Here is a 17418-nt window from a genome sequence, read left to right on the forward strand (position 1 = left end):
GGTGAAAAATGGGCCTCCCGGAAGTTCTGGAAGTCTGGAAATGGGCCGTTTCCGGCCTCCAGAGGGCCTCCGGGGCCCAGGAGGCCGTTTTCGCCCTCCCAAAGGCTTGAGGAAAGCCTCTGGAGCCTGGGGAGGGTAAAATTATTTCCCCCACTGTGGTAGAGGAGGCCAAGTAGGCCACGCCCACCATTGCCACGCCCACCCAGCAACCGGGCAGAGAACCGGGTGTTAAAATTTTTGAATCCCACCCCTGGTCAGACATATAGCAGCCATTTCAGAACTTTAAGTTTCTAGAAATTCTAAAGTTGCAAAATAAAACAAATGTAATGGAAACCCATGAACCTCAAATCTTTATTTTTTAAAAAATGAAGACCAGATATAACCTGTTCGCACATCTTTTGAGTTGAATATCCATTGCTAAACGAGGGCAAGGGTCCAAGGCTGCATTTCGCCCTCGCCTGGATCTTAGGGTCTCTGTCTCCATTGCACCATCAGATTTTAACATTTCACTGGAATTTGGCCTTGCACCATTTAAAGGGAGGGGGGTTTCCTTGCCGGATGGTGTGCCTGACTGGTTTTATCAGTGATTTTAGTTTTCTTTTTTCTTAGCCTTTCTCATTGTTACATCAAAACCTTCACTGATTAACTGCAGCTTTGTCAGAAAAAACCCAAACTGAATTTGTACCAAATTGCTTGCTCTGTTTATACAGGATTGTTAACAAAAGCTACTGTGTACTGTAAATAAAATAAAAATATTTTAAAAATGTAACTCAAATTTGCTTCAAGCCGCCAAATATTTCTCAAGATATAAAGAGCTCAGCTTATGATCATCATGTTTTTCATTATTATTATTTTGTTCCACAGGTATTATTAAGCTGATGTTCCACAAGCCAGTTACCACTGGTGATACATTTAAGAATGAATTGGCTTATTTTAAAAAACACTTTCTAAAGCTAACATTTAAATATACTTGATACAAAATTATCCAAGTCTTGGTTCCAGATTTTTATTTATTGATTCCATATCTCCCAATATAAATAGCATAAATCTCTTTAAAATTGAATCTTATTATTTTCTGGCAGAAGAATGAATTTTGAGTTACTGGTACAATTATAGAATGAACAATTGAAATATACTTTGGGAGAAGTTGAAGGATCTTATACAGTGAAAACTTGTTAACTTACGAAAAATAAAAGAATAATTAATTTTCAATCCTTTCCAACTTAAAGTTAAAAGGATTTATTTAAACATCTAAATGCCTTAGGTTCTGTATTTCGTAGGGCTGTGTCCTTTTAATATTTATTGTATGCAGATATTGGAAAAAAATCAATATCTGCAGTTCTTCTTTAAAAAGAAATATATTTATTTGCTAAAATGAACCTTGGAAGATCTACCTTTAATACATGAATATTTTTATTATGGTTAATACATGAATACTTTTATTATGTTGTAAAGATTTAATTCATACTGAAAGGCACTTATTTACTGTAGGATACAGTCCATGATTAACAATTGAAACAGAAGCCATATTACCCCAGTATAGAAAAGGAAGTGGTTTTTAGATGTTTTCTCCTCCAGAAACCTAACTTGGTAGTATGTCAGTAATACAAACCTTTTAATTATATAAGTATCTAGTGTTTAAAGCAATTAAATGTAGATGACAATCTCTTTTGCGTCCCCAATACTCTGGCTCTTTTAAACTTTCAAGGAAAAATAACACCATGAAATGGGAACAAATGCCAAGCGAGCAAGCAACCAAATCACAGTCAAGAAAGTAATGCATAATACACAGAGAGCAGCAGAAAAGCATGGGTGTATATCATATAGCATATAATGGGGCTAAATATCTTCCCCAAGTTTTGAATAAGGCCCTGGGAATCTTCCTAAGGCAAGATTCAAGATCTTCACTTATTAATTAGAATGATAAAGATATAATCACCCTACATGTAGACACATCGGAATGGCTCTAGTCAATCTTCTGATGATTTGAGTGATGCTTTCTCTACTTAAGTAGGCTTTTATATGCTCTGTTTCCACATGAACAATATAAATATTTTAGTCCCCACCTCATAAAAATCCCATTGGGTAAACTGCAGCCAGTGAATGTACATAAACCAAAACAAGTAGCCCAAACCTATTAGTGTCATTAAATGGGCCTTTTCTATTCTACAGAACTCAGGCTAAATCTATGCAAAAGGATCATTATTGTTATTATTTTTGTAATCATAGAATTATGCTGTTTAATTCTTTCCCTATTGGCCACTTTTCCATTCAAAATTGCAAATGAGCAGCATGTGCTTCATTGGCGGTGGGGAGCCCCTAATTTTTAAATACCACCACATAAACATGTGTTTTGGAACTTTTAAAGAACACAGGAAATGTTAAGTAAATGTTTGTGAGTCTATGTATGCACTCCGGGAAAGTTCAACAGTTACAGGCCTTGTGCCTCCATTTCAACTTAGAAACAGATTCATTCAAATATATCTCCTTTCAGATTCTTGGGAGTATTAGTTATACCTCAGGACTGCAACAATTCCCCAACATGGCAAATTCCTGATGTCTTTGAACTATAGATTCCACAGCTGGCTGGGAAATCTAAGAGTTAGAATTAAAACTCTCCTGAATTCTTCAGGTTTTAGAAGGCTGTTTTATAATATAGTTTGATGCTTTATTATTCAGCACCATACCTACCCTCTTCTATAATAGAATGGGTATGGGCCCAATTAAAACACACCTTCTCCTTGGCAATATAAGTGTATATTATATTGTATATATCGGGGTGAAATGCTCCTGGTTCAGACCGGATCACATGATCCGGTAGCGATGGGGGCAGGTAGTTCGGAGAACCGGTACCAAAAATCCCTGCTCCCCACACCGCCCATACCTCACTGTTCCTCTTCTCTGTCCTTAAAAGTTCTCGGTGGTGATATAGCTGCAAATGGCCTTAAATGACTACTGCGGTGCTTCAAAGGGCCGCACTACAGCTGATCAGCGCTGTAGTGCATCTATTTTTAAAGAAGGTAGACGGTGCGCTCCCAAAAAAAGGCAATTAGTAGATCGGTGCGCTCCCAAGTTTTGTATACTTTATTATTTTTATTATTCATTATTATTGGCCATACCCATTCAGTCACCTGACCACCAAGCCATGCCCACCAATTAAGCCACGCCCGCAGAACTGGTAGGAAAAAATTTTAGATTTCACCCCGGTATACAAATATAGGTGGAACGGTCCTTGCAGGGATGTGTGGAAATCTTTTGTATCTCGAAATCAACACAGTTCACTGCAAACGGTTTCCATTTGCGGAAAAATCCCACCGTGAAAATGATACAGTAAAATCCTGTGTTCACTTTACCATAACATGAAATAAAGGATTGTTACTTGGGCCTTAAACTGGGGAAAGATCAATTCCCATCCCTGTCATCCAGTGAGCAGAACCAGGGGTTCATTAGATGCCTGGATAGAACACCTGTGGCCATTTACTTATTCACTAGCTATCCCCTCATGATAACAACTGAAGAAGTGGAGAATGAGGCTGATACTGATGGATGCATGGACAGACGAAATTCTCTCTGCCGAGACAGGCCTCCATGAGAGCTCTGGCCCTTCTGCACCAATGATCATTGCAAGCAGCAAGAGTGGGGAGAAGGCGATGAGGAGGATGGGATGGAGGCGGTAGGTGATGGAGAGACGTGCTGAGGGAAGCTGCTACATGCTCTGCTGAGCTGGGTCGTACCTTCCTCTGCGAATGTTCCTTTGCAAGCCGAAGAGAGAAAAGGAAAGAGAGAAGGGGGAGCAGGGGTTAGCAGATAACTTCAGCTGTACATCTTGGCCTGACTGCTTCCAGTCTTCGTGCCACATGCTATGGTTGGTAATGCAAACTAGCCTAACATGCAATTTCTTCTTACCATCCAGGACAACTTTTTTGCAGAGATCCAATTACCATCATTCTTGGAGAACTCCATTAGATCATGTAGCTTCTGTCAGAACTTAAAGGGAGGCTGGAAATATCGCAAAGAAGAGCACCTTCATTTCACTCTCCCCTGCAGCACATTCTCCAAGGCAAGTGGGCCTGATGTTCTTAGTCTGTGTTAGCCTGCGTTTCTTCTGGAAACACTACATGTCAATGTTGTTTGCTTGTATTAAAGAAAGTTTACTTGTAATTGCACACCAAGAATACCACATGTAGAACTAAAGGGAATGTAGAAGAAGCTGCCAGGGAAAAGGGGTTTTCTGCAGGGCAGAGGTCCTCCATTTTCCTTATCCTTCCATTAAGTTCCCTCTGCTATTTTTTTCGTTCCTTGTATCACCTTTCCCAACAGATGGTAAAAATAAACCAATGACGAAAGAACTCAAATTTTGCAACCAAAACAACATTCCAAATGCCTAGGGCTCATGTGATTGGGGAAGCAAGAAAAGTTGTTTGTGATTCCAGAATTGTTATAGACCTAAGAAACCAAAGTGATTATTCTGTCTTTGCTACAAATTGAAGGTGCTTTCCTCATCTTCATTCCTCAAGCATCTCCTTCCTTCCAGCCTCCCAAAGAGAGGTGCTGTGGAATTTATATTCTCTCACCCCTCAGTGCAATAGTGCAAACAGACCAACCCATACAACGTGTCATATCAGCAATAAACCCTGCAGGGAAGCAAGAGATCTTGGGTGGGGGGTCCAAGTGGGATACAGTTAATTTTACAGGATGTACTCAAGCTTTTGTTATGAGCAGAGTACCCAAAGCAGCTTCTTATGCACTAATATATATTGATATATTGGATGACACTCATATCATCTCCTACCAATAAGCTGAGAATAGTGGAAGTGTAGTTTAAGACTGGGTTTTACAAAGCTGCTTTGGGGGATGGAATAGATATTTAAGGCCTGTTGTTCCCCACTCCACCTCCATGCCAATGTCCCCATCACCATCAGTATCTGATTCATGCAATCCCAGGTCAGGCGCTCCTTCATTCATGCGAGTGTCAATCCATGCAAAACATAACAGGAAGCCTGGTGTGGATCAGAGAGAAACAACAGCTACCCCACAATCGGTCTGCAGGTCCCTCCATTTCTGTCTCAGCCCTGCTTCTCTTTCCCAATCTGAATAGTTTCTCCTGCCAAATAGTTCTTCCCCTCACTAAGCCAACAGTATTAACCCAACTTGATGTACTAAAAACCAAATGGCACTTTTACCCAAGGCAAACAAAAAATCCAAAACCAATTATACATACAACCAGAATAGAAAAGGTTCTGGCTGAACTTTCATAAACCAGCAACATTAATATCTAGGAAACTGGTGGGGGGTGGGGGAGAGAAGTAATGAGAACACTTTGTAGTCCCCTTCCAGTTAATACTTCTCTTATTATGTTCCAGATAAGAAGAAGGAGAAATCCTGCTTTAATTGTTGTGAGACCAGCAAGTTAGCATCTTAAGAGGAGAAGAAATTTTATGACAAAATTACAACAATACCAGCCAATATTTGCAAGTAGATCACTATGAAATTCTTCCAGTTCAGTTTACTGTTGCTCTCTCTAATGCCACTAGGAAGTATCCTAAAACTTACCATATATTATTTTTATTAGAGGAAAAACACCAGAATGCAATTTTAACACATCACGCTTCTTGGAACTTTTTGTTCCACTATAACATCTTGTGATAATAACTGAAATTTACCACATTTAAGCAAAAACCATTTTTGTATTTTCCCCAGTTCTATCCTCAGATATGTAAATATGAACTCTCACCACAAGAGGGTGGCTTTGGTCTGTCTATCAAGTATCATACATGCCTGGAAATACAACTAAGTATTAGTTTGTGTCTCCAGAATACTGTACACCTTCTGTCTCTCTTCACCTTTTTCAGACCTATAGCTCAACTTGTCACATTTTCCTATAGCAGCCAATCCTTGTTTTGCTGAAATCTATTCAGACTATTGACCAACATCTTATTTGCATACATCTTCCTTTGCCACCACTCTCTATCCAATGATGGTTCCTTCCAGTGATTCTTAATACCAACTTCAGCTTAAAATGCAGCAAAGACTCAACCCATCATCCAAGCCTGCTCCCTGTTTCCAGTCCAGGCATGTAGTCAGACATAGCTAGTTCAAAAATATCCATGCTTTTGCTGTACTATCATAAGAAGGTTTTGCATCATAGAAACAAGCTTGCAAATACCGTTTTTGTTGCATGACACCTTCAGTACAGCTAGTCCTTGACTTATAATTATAATTGAGCCTGGAATTTCAGCCAGAGGTCACTGCATTAGCAACTCAAGGCATTATATGACCAGCTCTGATTTTTTTCTACTCTTTTGGTATTGGTCATTCATAGAACACTGCAGTCATTAAGCAAATGTGGCTGTCACTAAGCAAATCCATTTTCCTCAACTGGCACTTTTTTTGCTGGGAACCAAAAGTAAATGCAAGAAACCAGCTAAAAAAACACACACACACACACCAAAAAAAACAACAACTCAGAAATCATGGTCATGTGATCAGTGCAAACAATTAAAAAGTTGAACCACTTATTGTGCACTCAAAACTGCAATCACAATGACCATGGGGTTGAGTGCAACTTTGTAACTTTAAAATGGCTCGTACGTAGCTCTGGGAAAGCCCACTGTAACTTCAAAATGGTCATTAAGTGAAATATTGTAAGTCAAGGACTACCTGTGGAATATCTCATATGACTCCACCCTGAAGAGGATCCTCCCCTTCAGCCCAAAACTAAGTTGGGATGGATGGGCCATACCTGGGCTCAATTCCCCTTTCCCCAAATAAGTGCCACTGCAAAAGGCACCTGGAATACATGCAACAGAGAGGAAGTCCTCAAGGCAATCTAGCGATTTGAGAAGCACAGTATGCGCATGTTGACGCTGCTTACTTAAATCCCCATCCAGTGCCACCAAGAACAATAGCAGCCACCAAGATGGCTCCAGCAATGGAACCAATAATGATGTTGGTACCACTGGGACCTGTGGAGAAAGAGGAGACAAAAAAAGGAACACACAATTATGTGTGTTCTTGATATGCAGCACAATGGGCAGAACCTAGCTGTACAACAGGAATGTTTTAATAATTACAGTAAGAATATATAACATGAAACTTCTGGCAATCAGAAAAAGAGATTGTTTTTAAATAGGAAAAAAGGAACAGGAAAATATTAGAAGAGTTTCCACGAAGTAAAGAAGAAGGGTGAAAAGAAGGCTATTCGAACAGTAGATTGCCACGTCACTCGTCTTGCAATATATATTGCAAGTTTCTCCAGTCCTGGAAGATTCTTGCATTCCTTATTCCCTTTCTCAGAAAAATCAGGAAATACCAGGACAGATAAAAGGCATGCAGGAGTTGATCCAAAATGGAAAATGCCTGAAGGGCTTTTCAGACAGAATAAGATTTCTGCAAGAAACCTTTACTTAATTAATTAATTGAGTGTTTTGGCTGTCTGCAAAGTGTTCTGGGCCTCCCGCAACTTACCCTTGTATTTTTCTGTTTCTCCAGTAGGTTTAGGGTCTGGGATAGGATCATAGACACTGCAGTCTTTTCCTGTCCAGTCTGAATAGCAGATGCACTGGCCCTCATTGCTGCAGACCTGTAATTAAGCAAGATTATTTTTGTGGGGCTCCTCAAACCCATTCCAGTGACATTTTTCCAGAAACTTGTATGTTTTCACTTGAGCTACATTTCTTTCTTCAACAGGCACCATTACACAATGAATTGACAAAAATTAAAGCTTTCAAGAGAAAAGTAGAAATTCCTACAATACACCAAAAATAATTCTATATTATTTAATAATGCTGAAGAATGACTGTTTCTCAATGCAATAATCATTTTTTGTTGGCACCCCATAATGTAGGTAGGTCATGTTCACTATATGTAATTACTAAATCATAATCAGCTTTTTCTATGGCCCATCATTACTTGCCAACTTGTGAAAAGATGGGAGGCTAACAAATTTAATAAATTAATACACTTCAGGAATATTTAAGATAGACATGCTCCTATTTTGAATGTTCCTATTTTATCTTTAATATTTAATCCACAAGAAAGCCAAGAAAAAAATGCAGATGGCACAATATTGGCATTTATATAGTTCATACCTGGCAAGGTAGTTGCTAAATAATACATTTCTTTCTCTTTTTTGCATTATTATTTAATGAAAACAGAAAACACAACTTTTTTATTTATAATTTTTACCCCATGGTCAAAGCAGATCTGGCCACCCCAGCTGCCAGGGCAGATACTGAAGTTAAAGGCAGAGACGGGAAGGCATTTGTGATCAAGACACAACATGTTGGGCCCACAGGGTGTCCCATCTTCTACGTAGCTCAGATCTGTGCCATCCACCAACTGCACATGGCCACCCCTGCGTGGGGGGAGGAAAAAAAGCTCCATTGAGTGAAGGAATATTTCAATGCCCTTTAAAATCTCTTTGTTCATGCCGACAACGATGAAAAGTTTGAGGAAGAAAGGACAATAGGCACTTTTTTTTTTCATAGCCCCCTTCATTATATTGCATTACATCACATCCCTAAGGAATCTGTGATTCTGTGCCTTCAGGATTGGGGCTGGCAGGCAGACATTCCCCAAAATTATTTGGAAACTTATTCTATGGTGGGAGGGGATCAATCTGCAGCCCAGAACATTCCTATTTTCATCTCTCAAATTCTCCAGCAAGTTGGCATGAATGAAGAAGGTGGATCTTAGAGCGCCAGACTTACCGGCAATCGATATATCTCTTCTGGTGATAGAATGTCATTGTTGTGATCTCGCCTAGTAGTTCACCAATACGTGGAGATCCTGTCGCATTGGCACAGAGAAGATATCCACACAACACATCCCTAATTGGAATGGGAGGAGAGGAACATAACATACTTTTAAAAAGACTGGCTTCTGCCTCAACTTACTGGTTGTGGCATTCTAGTGACTTCCCTCTGTGTGGTTTGATTCAGCATCACTATGGGAAAGGATATTATGGAAAAAGGAGAAATCTCATATTACTCACTGCTTGATACAGGGCACCCAGCGGCTCCCCTCATGCCCACAGTTCCCACGCTCAGTGCCTTCAACATTGAGTTTCTCGTAGCAAAACCTTTCAGCTGAAGCTTGATTTTTCAGGAAGAAAAGTGAGAAAGAGAATAAGAGCAAGCCAAAGAGCATAACAACCATAGATTTCACATATTGAATACTGAAGAATATCCTATATTTGACAATGAAGAGAATAAATTCTATCCCTAGGTCAGCAGTGATGCCGGTGCATGGAGAAGCTTAGGAAGGAATTCAGTTAATTAAATAATTTATTTACTATACATCCGGAAGTCTTCTACTGACCTAGCTTTTGATGTATAAGGTTTGGCCAACTCCAAAAGTGCTTAAGATTTTAAAAACAATATTTTCAAGTAAAAGATTTCTATCCTTAAAAAGGGAAATGTGCAAACAATGCCAAGAAAATAATAGAACGTTCAAGCTATGCCATATGCAAACCTGATCTGTGGGGCTTTGTGTTAACATTTGAAGGTTTAAACTTTCAGAATTGAAAGGCCAGATTCCTTAGTTGGAATTATTTATAAGGTTCATTTTGCTATCTAAGATGAAAACATTTTGCTTTTTATTGAGCTTCAAACCTCACCAAGTCTTTTCAGTTTGAAAGAATGAGTAAAAATTGCTTCAGTAAATAATGGACAAATAATACTTCTGTGGTGCCAAATCAAGTTCCTATCCTTCTCTCCTCATTTGCATAGGGCCTATGGTGGCTCAACAGACTAATGCAGTCTGTTATTAACAGCAGCTGCTTGCAATTACTGCAGGTTCAAGTCCCACCAGGCCCAAGGTTGACTCAGCCTTCCCTCCTTTATAAGGTAGGTAAAATGAGGACCCAGATTGTTGGGGGCAATAAAAGTTGACTTTGTATATAATATACAAATGGATGAAGACTATTGCTTGACATAGTGTAAGCCGCCCTGAGTCTTCGGAGAAGGGCGGGATATAAATGCAAATTAAAAAAAAATTTTTTAGCAACAGCCAGAAGAAGAGTCTGGATTGTCGGGAGTCATGAGCCAAATTCAGGGGGATAAGAAGGCAGATTATCCCGTGATCCTTAAGGATTGGCACTGATATGGTTGGTTTTTGTTTTGCCTCTTTTTCTCCCCCATCTTTTTCTTCCTGTTCTTCTCTTCTACTGCTTTTGGGTTCATGGTACGTATCCTCTTCTGTTTAAATGCATCTTCAACATTTGCAGAATCTCTAACTGCTATATTTTATTCAACCTGTCATAATCTGAGATCTCCAGATACTGTAAATTAAAACTAGTTCCTGTCCTCTCCTGATAAATGGTAGGAATTGGTATCCAACTCACGTGGAAGTTATTGGGTTCTGAAAGAAGCCTTATCAAGACAAAGTTGATGTCACTGAAATAATTGCCTGTTCTTCCCCTGCCTTTTCCAGTCCTTTCCCTGAATGTGCATGGGTGTTTTAAATTAAATTAGATTAGATTACTGCTGGAACAGAAATTCCAGTTTTCTATAAAGCAGAGCATATGTACATGATGTTAAATATGGTAAATACACAAACAGTCAGATTAATTGGTGTTTTTGGCTGTTGGCTTTAATTTCTGTTGGTAGTTAAAATGGTTGGCAGAAGTTGAAATAGACAAAGTGAATAATGGTGAATATCTCTGGCACAGGCAAAGAACAGGGCTAGGCTCTTGCAAGATTACAGTTCAGTTGGGAATTTCTGTGTTAATTTAGAATAAAGCAACAGTGCATAGCAAGTGCCAATTTCAATTAGTAGCCAAATTGAGGGACCCAAATTGTTAGCTTCAAATTTAGTCCATTAGCATTATATCTACAGCTGTGGCATGGTTATGGACTTTTTCTTTCATTTTTTTTCTACTGAATTACTTCCATAAGATTCATTAAGCGGTAGGGAAGACTTAGGGCGTTTTTCCCTTTATGTAACTGCAATACAAATAAGCTCTGACAATTCTTGTTATTACTTTGTAATCATGGCATGGTCTTCATTTGATCCCCAGCCCCTATTCCAGGCAACATGCAATCTTCCTTAAAGGAACATACTGAAGGTCTGGTCAATCCCCAGCAACATTCAATCTTCTGGTATTTAAGCTATGCTTTCCATCATATCCTGATACTTTTTTTATTTTTTGGCCACATATATAAATGACATACTTCACTGACCATTCTCTTATGGGCAAAACCAGGTGATCTTTAATGTGTGGAATCAGTCAAGTTTCTATGGGTCACTTCAGGAACATGCACATACAACATATGCACACGCACACAAACACACAAAATCCCCATCCATGGACATTGTCCTCTAGGGCTATTCTGGTCTGGGCAATTGGAAAGTCAGTATCTTTCAGACCACCCTCTTTTCCTGTAAACACTAGGTGCAAAAGAACAAAATAATACACTCAAATAAATTATAAATAGAACTCTACCGTAAGAGAAATTAATGGGAAAAGCACAAATTGAACAGATTTTCCTTAAAAAGGGATGTACTCAATGCACAACTGCAAACAATTCTAGTAGTCTGGAACTCAAGAAAGTGGGTTAGGAAAGCTAAAACTCAGAACATGCTGAGGTGAATGAAGAAGTCTGAGAACAAAAAAAAATATGTTTCTATAGCCATAATAAGAAAAGAAGAATCAACAGACCAGTTGCTCATTTGTCTTCATCTTCTCCAGCAAGAAGGTATATTTTGACCCAGAAAATTGTGAAGAGCAGAATGCAGAGGGAGGACCGAGGCATGAGACTAATGAAAGCACAGTCTGGCATTATTTATTACTTTGCATTAAGTCTCCAGGACCAGATAAATTGCATCCTAGGATATTAAAGGAACTTACTGAAAGTCTGGCCAATCCATTATCTTTGAGAGATCTTGGAAAACAGGTGAAGTGCCATATGGCTGGAAAAGAACATGTTTTGCTTCCTTCAAGAAGGAGGGAAAGGATTACATAAAAGTCATTCTGACACTAATATAGGAGAATTTAAAGCAGACAATGAAATAATGAATCTGTGAGCACTTCAAAACCGTGTGATAATTACTTATTTTTCTTGCCAGATAAATCTCACTTTTATTGGATAAATTCATAAGTGGTTTTGGGAATATTGCAGAGTTAATGTACATTATTTCAACAAAGTACTTGACAAAGTACTATATTTAATTAACAAACTGGTAAACCACAGTATGGATGACATGGCAATTAAGTACATAGATTGCTCGAAGAGTGCTCATCAATGATACCTCACCAAAATAGCAAGACATATGTTGTAAGACCAGTCTTAGGCCCTGTATTATATTTTTATTTATCAAGGGATGAAGAAATACTGATCAAATTTGCATAAAACTGGGAAATAATGCCCTAAAACACAGAAATAAAATTCAAAAATAATATTGATAGTTTAAAGAAATGACTAAAAATAAGAATATGAAACTTAATGTATATTAAGTTAGGAAACAGAACTTCTTTAAGTTAGGAAGCATAGCTATAGAATGTTGGATACCTGCTTGATCTTAGTATACACTTCAGTGATAATTGATTGTAATCCAAATATGAATATGCAGCATAATGTTAGTGCAGCCCACCAAAAAGGAAAAGTAAATGCAGTTTTAGGTTGCATTTATTAAAGTATAGTTTCCAAGTAATAACAATCAAAGCTCCACTTCATTCTGAAACATTGGCCAAACCCCAATGTTTACATATTGTGTTCAGTTCTGGATACCACACTTTAAGAAGACTTCAGATAAAACAGAAACAGGTTCATAAAAGCACAAAGAGGATTAAAAGGAGACTAAAATTAACTCCTATGAAGTGAAATTGAAGGAACTATACATGCTTAACCTTGAGAAGTGGAGGTGAGACAGCATAAGATATCTCCTTTCAAATATTTGAAAGTATGTCAGCAGAAGGTGAAAACTTGTTCTCTGTTCTTTCAGAATGCAGGACATGAAATAATGAATTAAAAGTAATGGAAAACCAGATGATTAAAAACTTAACAGTAAGAAGCAGTTTGATAGTGAAGCCAATTATCCAGAGAGTTCCCATTCATTCCATCTGCTTGTCTGAAAGTGAGTCATCTGGTAGAGATATTTTAATTTGAATTCCTGACCCAAGTAGAGAATTGGCCTTAGTGGTCCTTCCCACACTATGATTTTCTAATTCCTTGAAATAATGCAAAGTTCACGCCTCTGGTTTCTTCATTTGGCACTGGAAAAATCAGAAGATGAATGCAAGAAAGAACAAAAGCCAAGCATAACTATTCAGAATGAAATTGCCTGGCGTTACTAAAAACTAGGTCTGGATGAGTTTTGAAGAAAACGTTGTTGTTTTTTTCATCTCAAACCCACCTCTTTCTCTAGATTAAATAGTTTGCGTTGTTTGAAAACAATGATGGAAAAACAAACAAAATGCTGGTGTTTGCTGGTAAGTGATTTGCTAATAATGGGTGATTACAATCAGCCCTAAAAATGGTTATAGGGGCATCTCCTGTTCCCCTCACTAATTTAAGCAATTAACTATCTCCAGAAAAAGCTGCTACCAAAAAACCTCCAGAACAGAGTTCAAGCAGTCTGCTTTGCAAACTGCTATATATAAAAGAAGAGAATAAAACTGTACCTAAATTAAGTAACAATAGAATTAATATGTTTTCCCTAACCTGAGGACAATTCCATCTCCAGTACGAATGTTACTGGATGTCATTCAAATATTACAGCTAAGTTATAAGCACATCTACAAAGGTTTGCATTACCACTAGATGGCAGCAAAGAGATTAAAAAAAACTTCTATATGGCATACTGGCTATTTAGATTTTGCAATCATTAGTTATGATGATTCTTTTTTAAGAGTGAATAGCTACTTACCTCGCCCCCACAATGCATTGCACTGGTGATCCCTGGTTTTACAACGGCCTCCATAACACCGGCCCTACAAAGCAAAAAATGGGACTTGTTAGAGGGTCATGCAAGAACCTCTCAGCTTGCATGTTTTACAGAGAAGTGTAATATACCCAGTTTATGGGATTTGAGAATCCAGATCTGGCTTAACCTTTATTTGTTTGTTTGTTTGTTTGTTTGTTTGTTTGTTTAAATAACCATTGAGAAACTCATTCCTTGTTCAATCTGATTTAATTAGAATTTTCCAAGGATACTCCTTTTACTGAGATTGACAGATGGATCCAACTGCAATTAACCTTTCCCCCCATATTTCCTGCAGTTCCAGGAATCCTAGTTATGAAACTGAGATACCAACTATACCTGTTCATTCTCACAAAAATAGCCGTCCTGCTTGTGTACATTAGGTGGACACTATGGAGAGACAAAAAGAGAATTGTATCAGGAAGGACAAAATATAGATAAATACAACTCAGGAAAACTGGTAAAAGGCTCTTTTCCCCAGCCTAGTACACTCCAAATGCAGAAGGCTAGAAAAAGTAGGGACCCATTTTAAAGGAATATGCTTTCAATTTTATTCACAACATCTCTTTTTTAGAGATTAAAATTCTGGATGAACTTTTCAGTAATAAAGACAATCTATGTTGGCTGTTGTACAGAGAAGCCACCAAAACATGGGTGTTTTGACCAGTAGGTTACAGTGCTATCCCCCACTCCACCCCCATCTACTCGTAAATCATATTCCTTATAATTCCCCCAACTCACCTGACTGGAGTCCCCAGTACAAGTTTCTGGGACATCACATTCATTCACAGCTTCTCGACAAGTTACACCCCGTGGCTCATACTTCATGGGAGAAAATGGGAGAAAAATAAAAGTGGACTTTAATATTAAGCTGGCAAGGAAAAACTAAAACAAAGAATGTGTCGGGTGAGGTCTTTCTCTAACTTTCTCCTTTTTTTCCACTGTCAGTGCAGGAAAAGAGGAGAACCAAATTATCTCTAGCAACATGCAAGGAGCAACAGGGCTTACTGCTCTATATAATCCTAGTTTCCTCAACTTCATCCTTGCAACAAAAGAGAAAAAGCATGTCTCAGCATTTTATTAAATCCATCCACAGATTTGTGCTGTAAATATTAAACATGCACAGACATAGATGCACAGGGCTCCATCCATGAGTTGGGGATACCTGACACTGTAAAGCTGCAGGAATTAAGCAGGTGAAGATTTACTCAAGGGGGAGACTGCTGAATCCCATTCACCCCTTCACTCCCACGATTTATGCAAACTATAATGCTCTGAACTGTTCACAAATATTTTGTAGAAAACCATGCATATCTGAGCCACCTCAAAATATGTGAGCTGACACCTAGTACCCAATTGCGGTTTGGCCTGACTACAATTTGTTTTCTGTGGGCAGTATTGACATGGAAGCACAGATGATGCCCTGCTGTGTAACTTCCAAGAAAGATAGCTTTGCTTAAAACTGGTGAGAGATGGGCACAGAATCAAATGACAGACGTCCCATTCCAACTTGTTTACCTTGCACTCTCGACAACACAACCCATCACTGCACATGGCATCATGCGTAAGGGTACATTTCTTGCAGCAGTTTCCCCCACTTTTGGAACACTCCTTTGAGAAAAAAAACCCCAATATATTTAATTTTGATTAGGTCAAAGTTGGAACAAGAAAAGTACAGCTTCAGGTTTTTTTAGACCTTAACTGACATTGTTTTGAGGGACGCGGTGGCTCAGGGGCTAGGACGTTCATCTTGTTGATTGAAAGGTCAGCAGCTCAGCTCAATTTCAATTTATGAAAATAACTAGGATTGATGTAGTTTTAGTGTTACCAGATCTCTAATAAAAGGAGGACGTGTTCTTCTTTTGTTCCTCTATCTGGCAGGCATAGCCTTAAAATCAAATATTGCCCTGTTTACTTTTTGAGTTCTGTCTTTTCCTGAACAACTCCCCACTCCTAGCACTTCCCTAATAAGCGCTAACTACAAGTTAACAATAGGGACGCGGTGGCTTAGGGGCTAGGACGTTGAGCTTGTCGATCGAAAGGTCGGCAGCTCAGCGGTTCGAATCCCTAGTGTTGCCGTGTAACGGGGTGAGCTCCCGTTACTTGTCCCAGCTTCTGCCAACCTAACAGTTTCGAAAGTCCGTAAAAATGCAAGTAGAAAAAATAGGGACCACCTTGGTGGGAAGGTAACAGTGTTCCGTGCGCCTTTGGCGTTGAGTCATGCCGGCCACATGACCACGGAGACGTCTTCGGACAGCGCTGGCTCTTCGGCTTTGAAACGGAGATGAGCACCGCCCCCTAGAGTCGGCAACAACTAGCATGTATGTGCGAGGGGAACCTTTACCTTTACCTAACATTGTTTTAGAGATTTGGGTTTTATTTTCAAACTCACCACCACCTACCATTTGAATACATTAGGAATATGAAGTTTCCAATATGAAAACTTGAATTTGAAAGTTTTCCTAATATATGTTGCTTTATTTTACAAATGTTGCATATGTAATCAAGTCTCAAAAAAGCTCTTTTTTCCTTTTACCAATTGAGATAACTATATTGTTTATAACATCAATTTCCATAATGTTTGTTGCTAATTTTTACTAACATTTTTTTTGGGGGGGACACATATCTCATAAACAGACGGTACTTGTTTTCGTGGATTTTGAACACCACCAAAGCAAAACAAAAAGATGCTGGTTGATCTTATCCAGCATTAATGACGGGTTATCCCAACATTTATGGATCTGAAAAAAACATTCTGAAGAAAGAGAAATTTGTCCTTTGATAAGAGGGTTCTGTTGGGGTTCTGATTCTAAACTACTCGAGGCTCTGATAAAATAACAGATATTCTTCAGCATGCATAAAACAGAAGTCAGAAGTCAAAGACTGGCAATAGCATTCCAATCACACACTAGTAATATTATTTTTAGTCAGATGGCACCTTTTTTAAGCCCCAGTTGTTGCTTACCGCAAAGGACCCACAGTCACATTCTTCTCCTGCTTCAACAAATCCATTACCGCATTCAGGAGGGTCAAGGAGCTGTGTTAAGGAGATAGTGGTGAACGAAATGGAATCATTAGAAGGTTTCATGTCATCGCCTAATAACATTTTCATCTACATCACTCACTGGCACTTGACAATAGAAATGAAGAAACCTTCTTGAAATTTCATCTTTTTATGTTCCATTTTGGGAGGGGGTAGATTTAAGGAATCAACAATGAAAGTGAAAGCAATTTTTTAAAGGTAAACAATAATTTCGAGGTAAGTTCCTCCATTGTTTTACCAATTGGCACCTGATACAGGACCATAATTTAAATAAACGGAACTCAGAATGACACTATACTATTTATGATAAAATGCTATTCAAACTTATAATAGAAATTTTGGGATTTAATATGCCATGTATCTATTAGGAAACCAATTTGTTATATAGTACTTCATAAATGCCTAAAATTATGATATCTTTCCTAAAGTAGAGTAGCAGTTAAGAGAAATTG

General features: G+C 38.5%; 1 protein-coding gene across 14 annotated transcripts in view; it reads right to left on the reverse strand.

Annotated features, from left to right (window-relative positions):
• Positions 1-992: 992 nt before the first annotated feature.
• The window catches only part of ADAM11 (ADAM metallopeptidase domain 11), a 154841-nt gene continuing 138415 nt past the window's right edge, over positions 993-17418 (reverse strand). For all 14 annotated transcript variants that reach the window (XM_058184100.1, XM_058184099.1, XM_058184098.1 and 11 more), the window contains 11 exons: positions 16889-16960; positions 15442-15534; positions 14665-14745; positions 14263-14313; positions 13870-13933; positions 8996-9095; positions 8712-8831; positions 8188-8356; positions 7468-7582; positions 6875-6965; positions 993-3752 (listed from right to left, as the gene is read on the reverse strand). In XM_058184100.1, coding sequence (XP_058040083.1) covers positions 3707-3752; positions 6875-6965; positions 7468-7582; positions 8188-8356; positions 8712-8831; positions 8996-9095; positions 13870-13933; positions 14263-14313; positions 14665-14745; positions 15442-15534; positions 16889-16960 — 1002 coding nt within the window. In that variant the 3' untranslated portion in view covers positions 993-3706. The remainder of the gene's footprint in view (positions 3753-6874; positions 6966-7467; positions 7583-8187; positions 8357-8711; positions 8832-8995; positions 9096-13869; positions 13934-14262; positions 14314-14664; positions 14746-15441; positions 15535-16888; positions 16961-17418) is intronic.

The sequence above is a fragment of the Ahaetulla prasina genome, chromosome 4 (assembly GCF_028640845.1).
Source record: "Ahaetulla prasina isolate Xishuangbanna chromosome 4, ASM2864084v1, whole genome shotgun sequence".
NCBI lineage: Eukaryota > Metazoa > Chordata > Lepidosauria > Squamata > Colubridae > Ahaetulla > Ahaetulla prasina.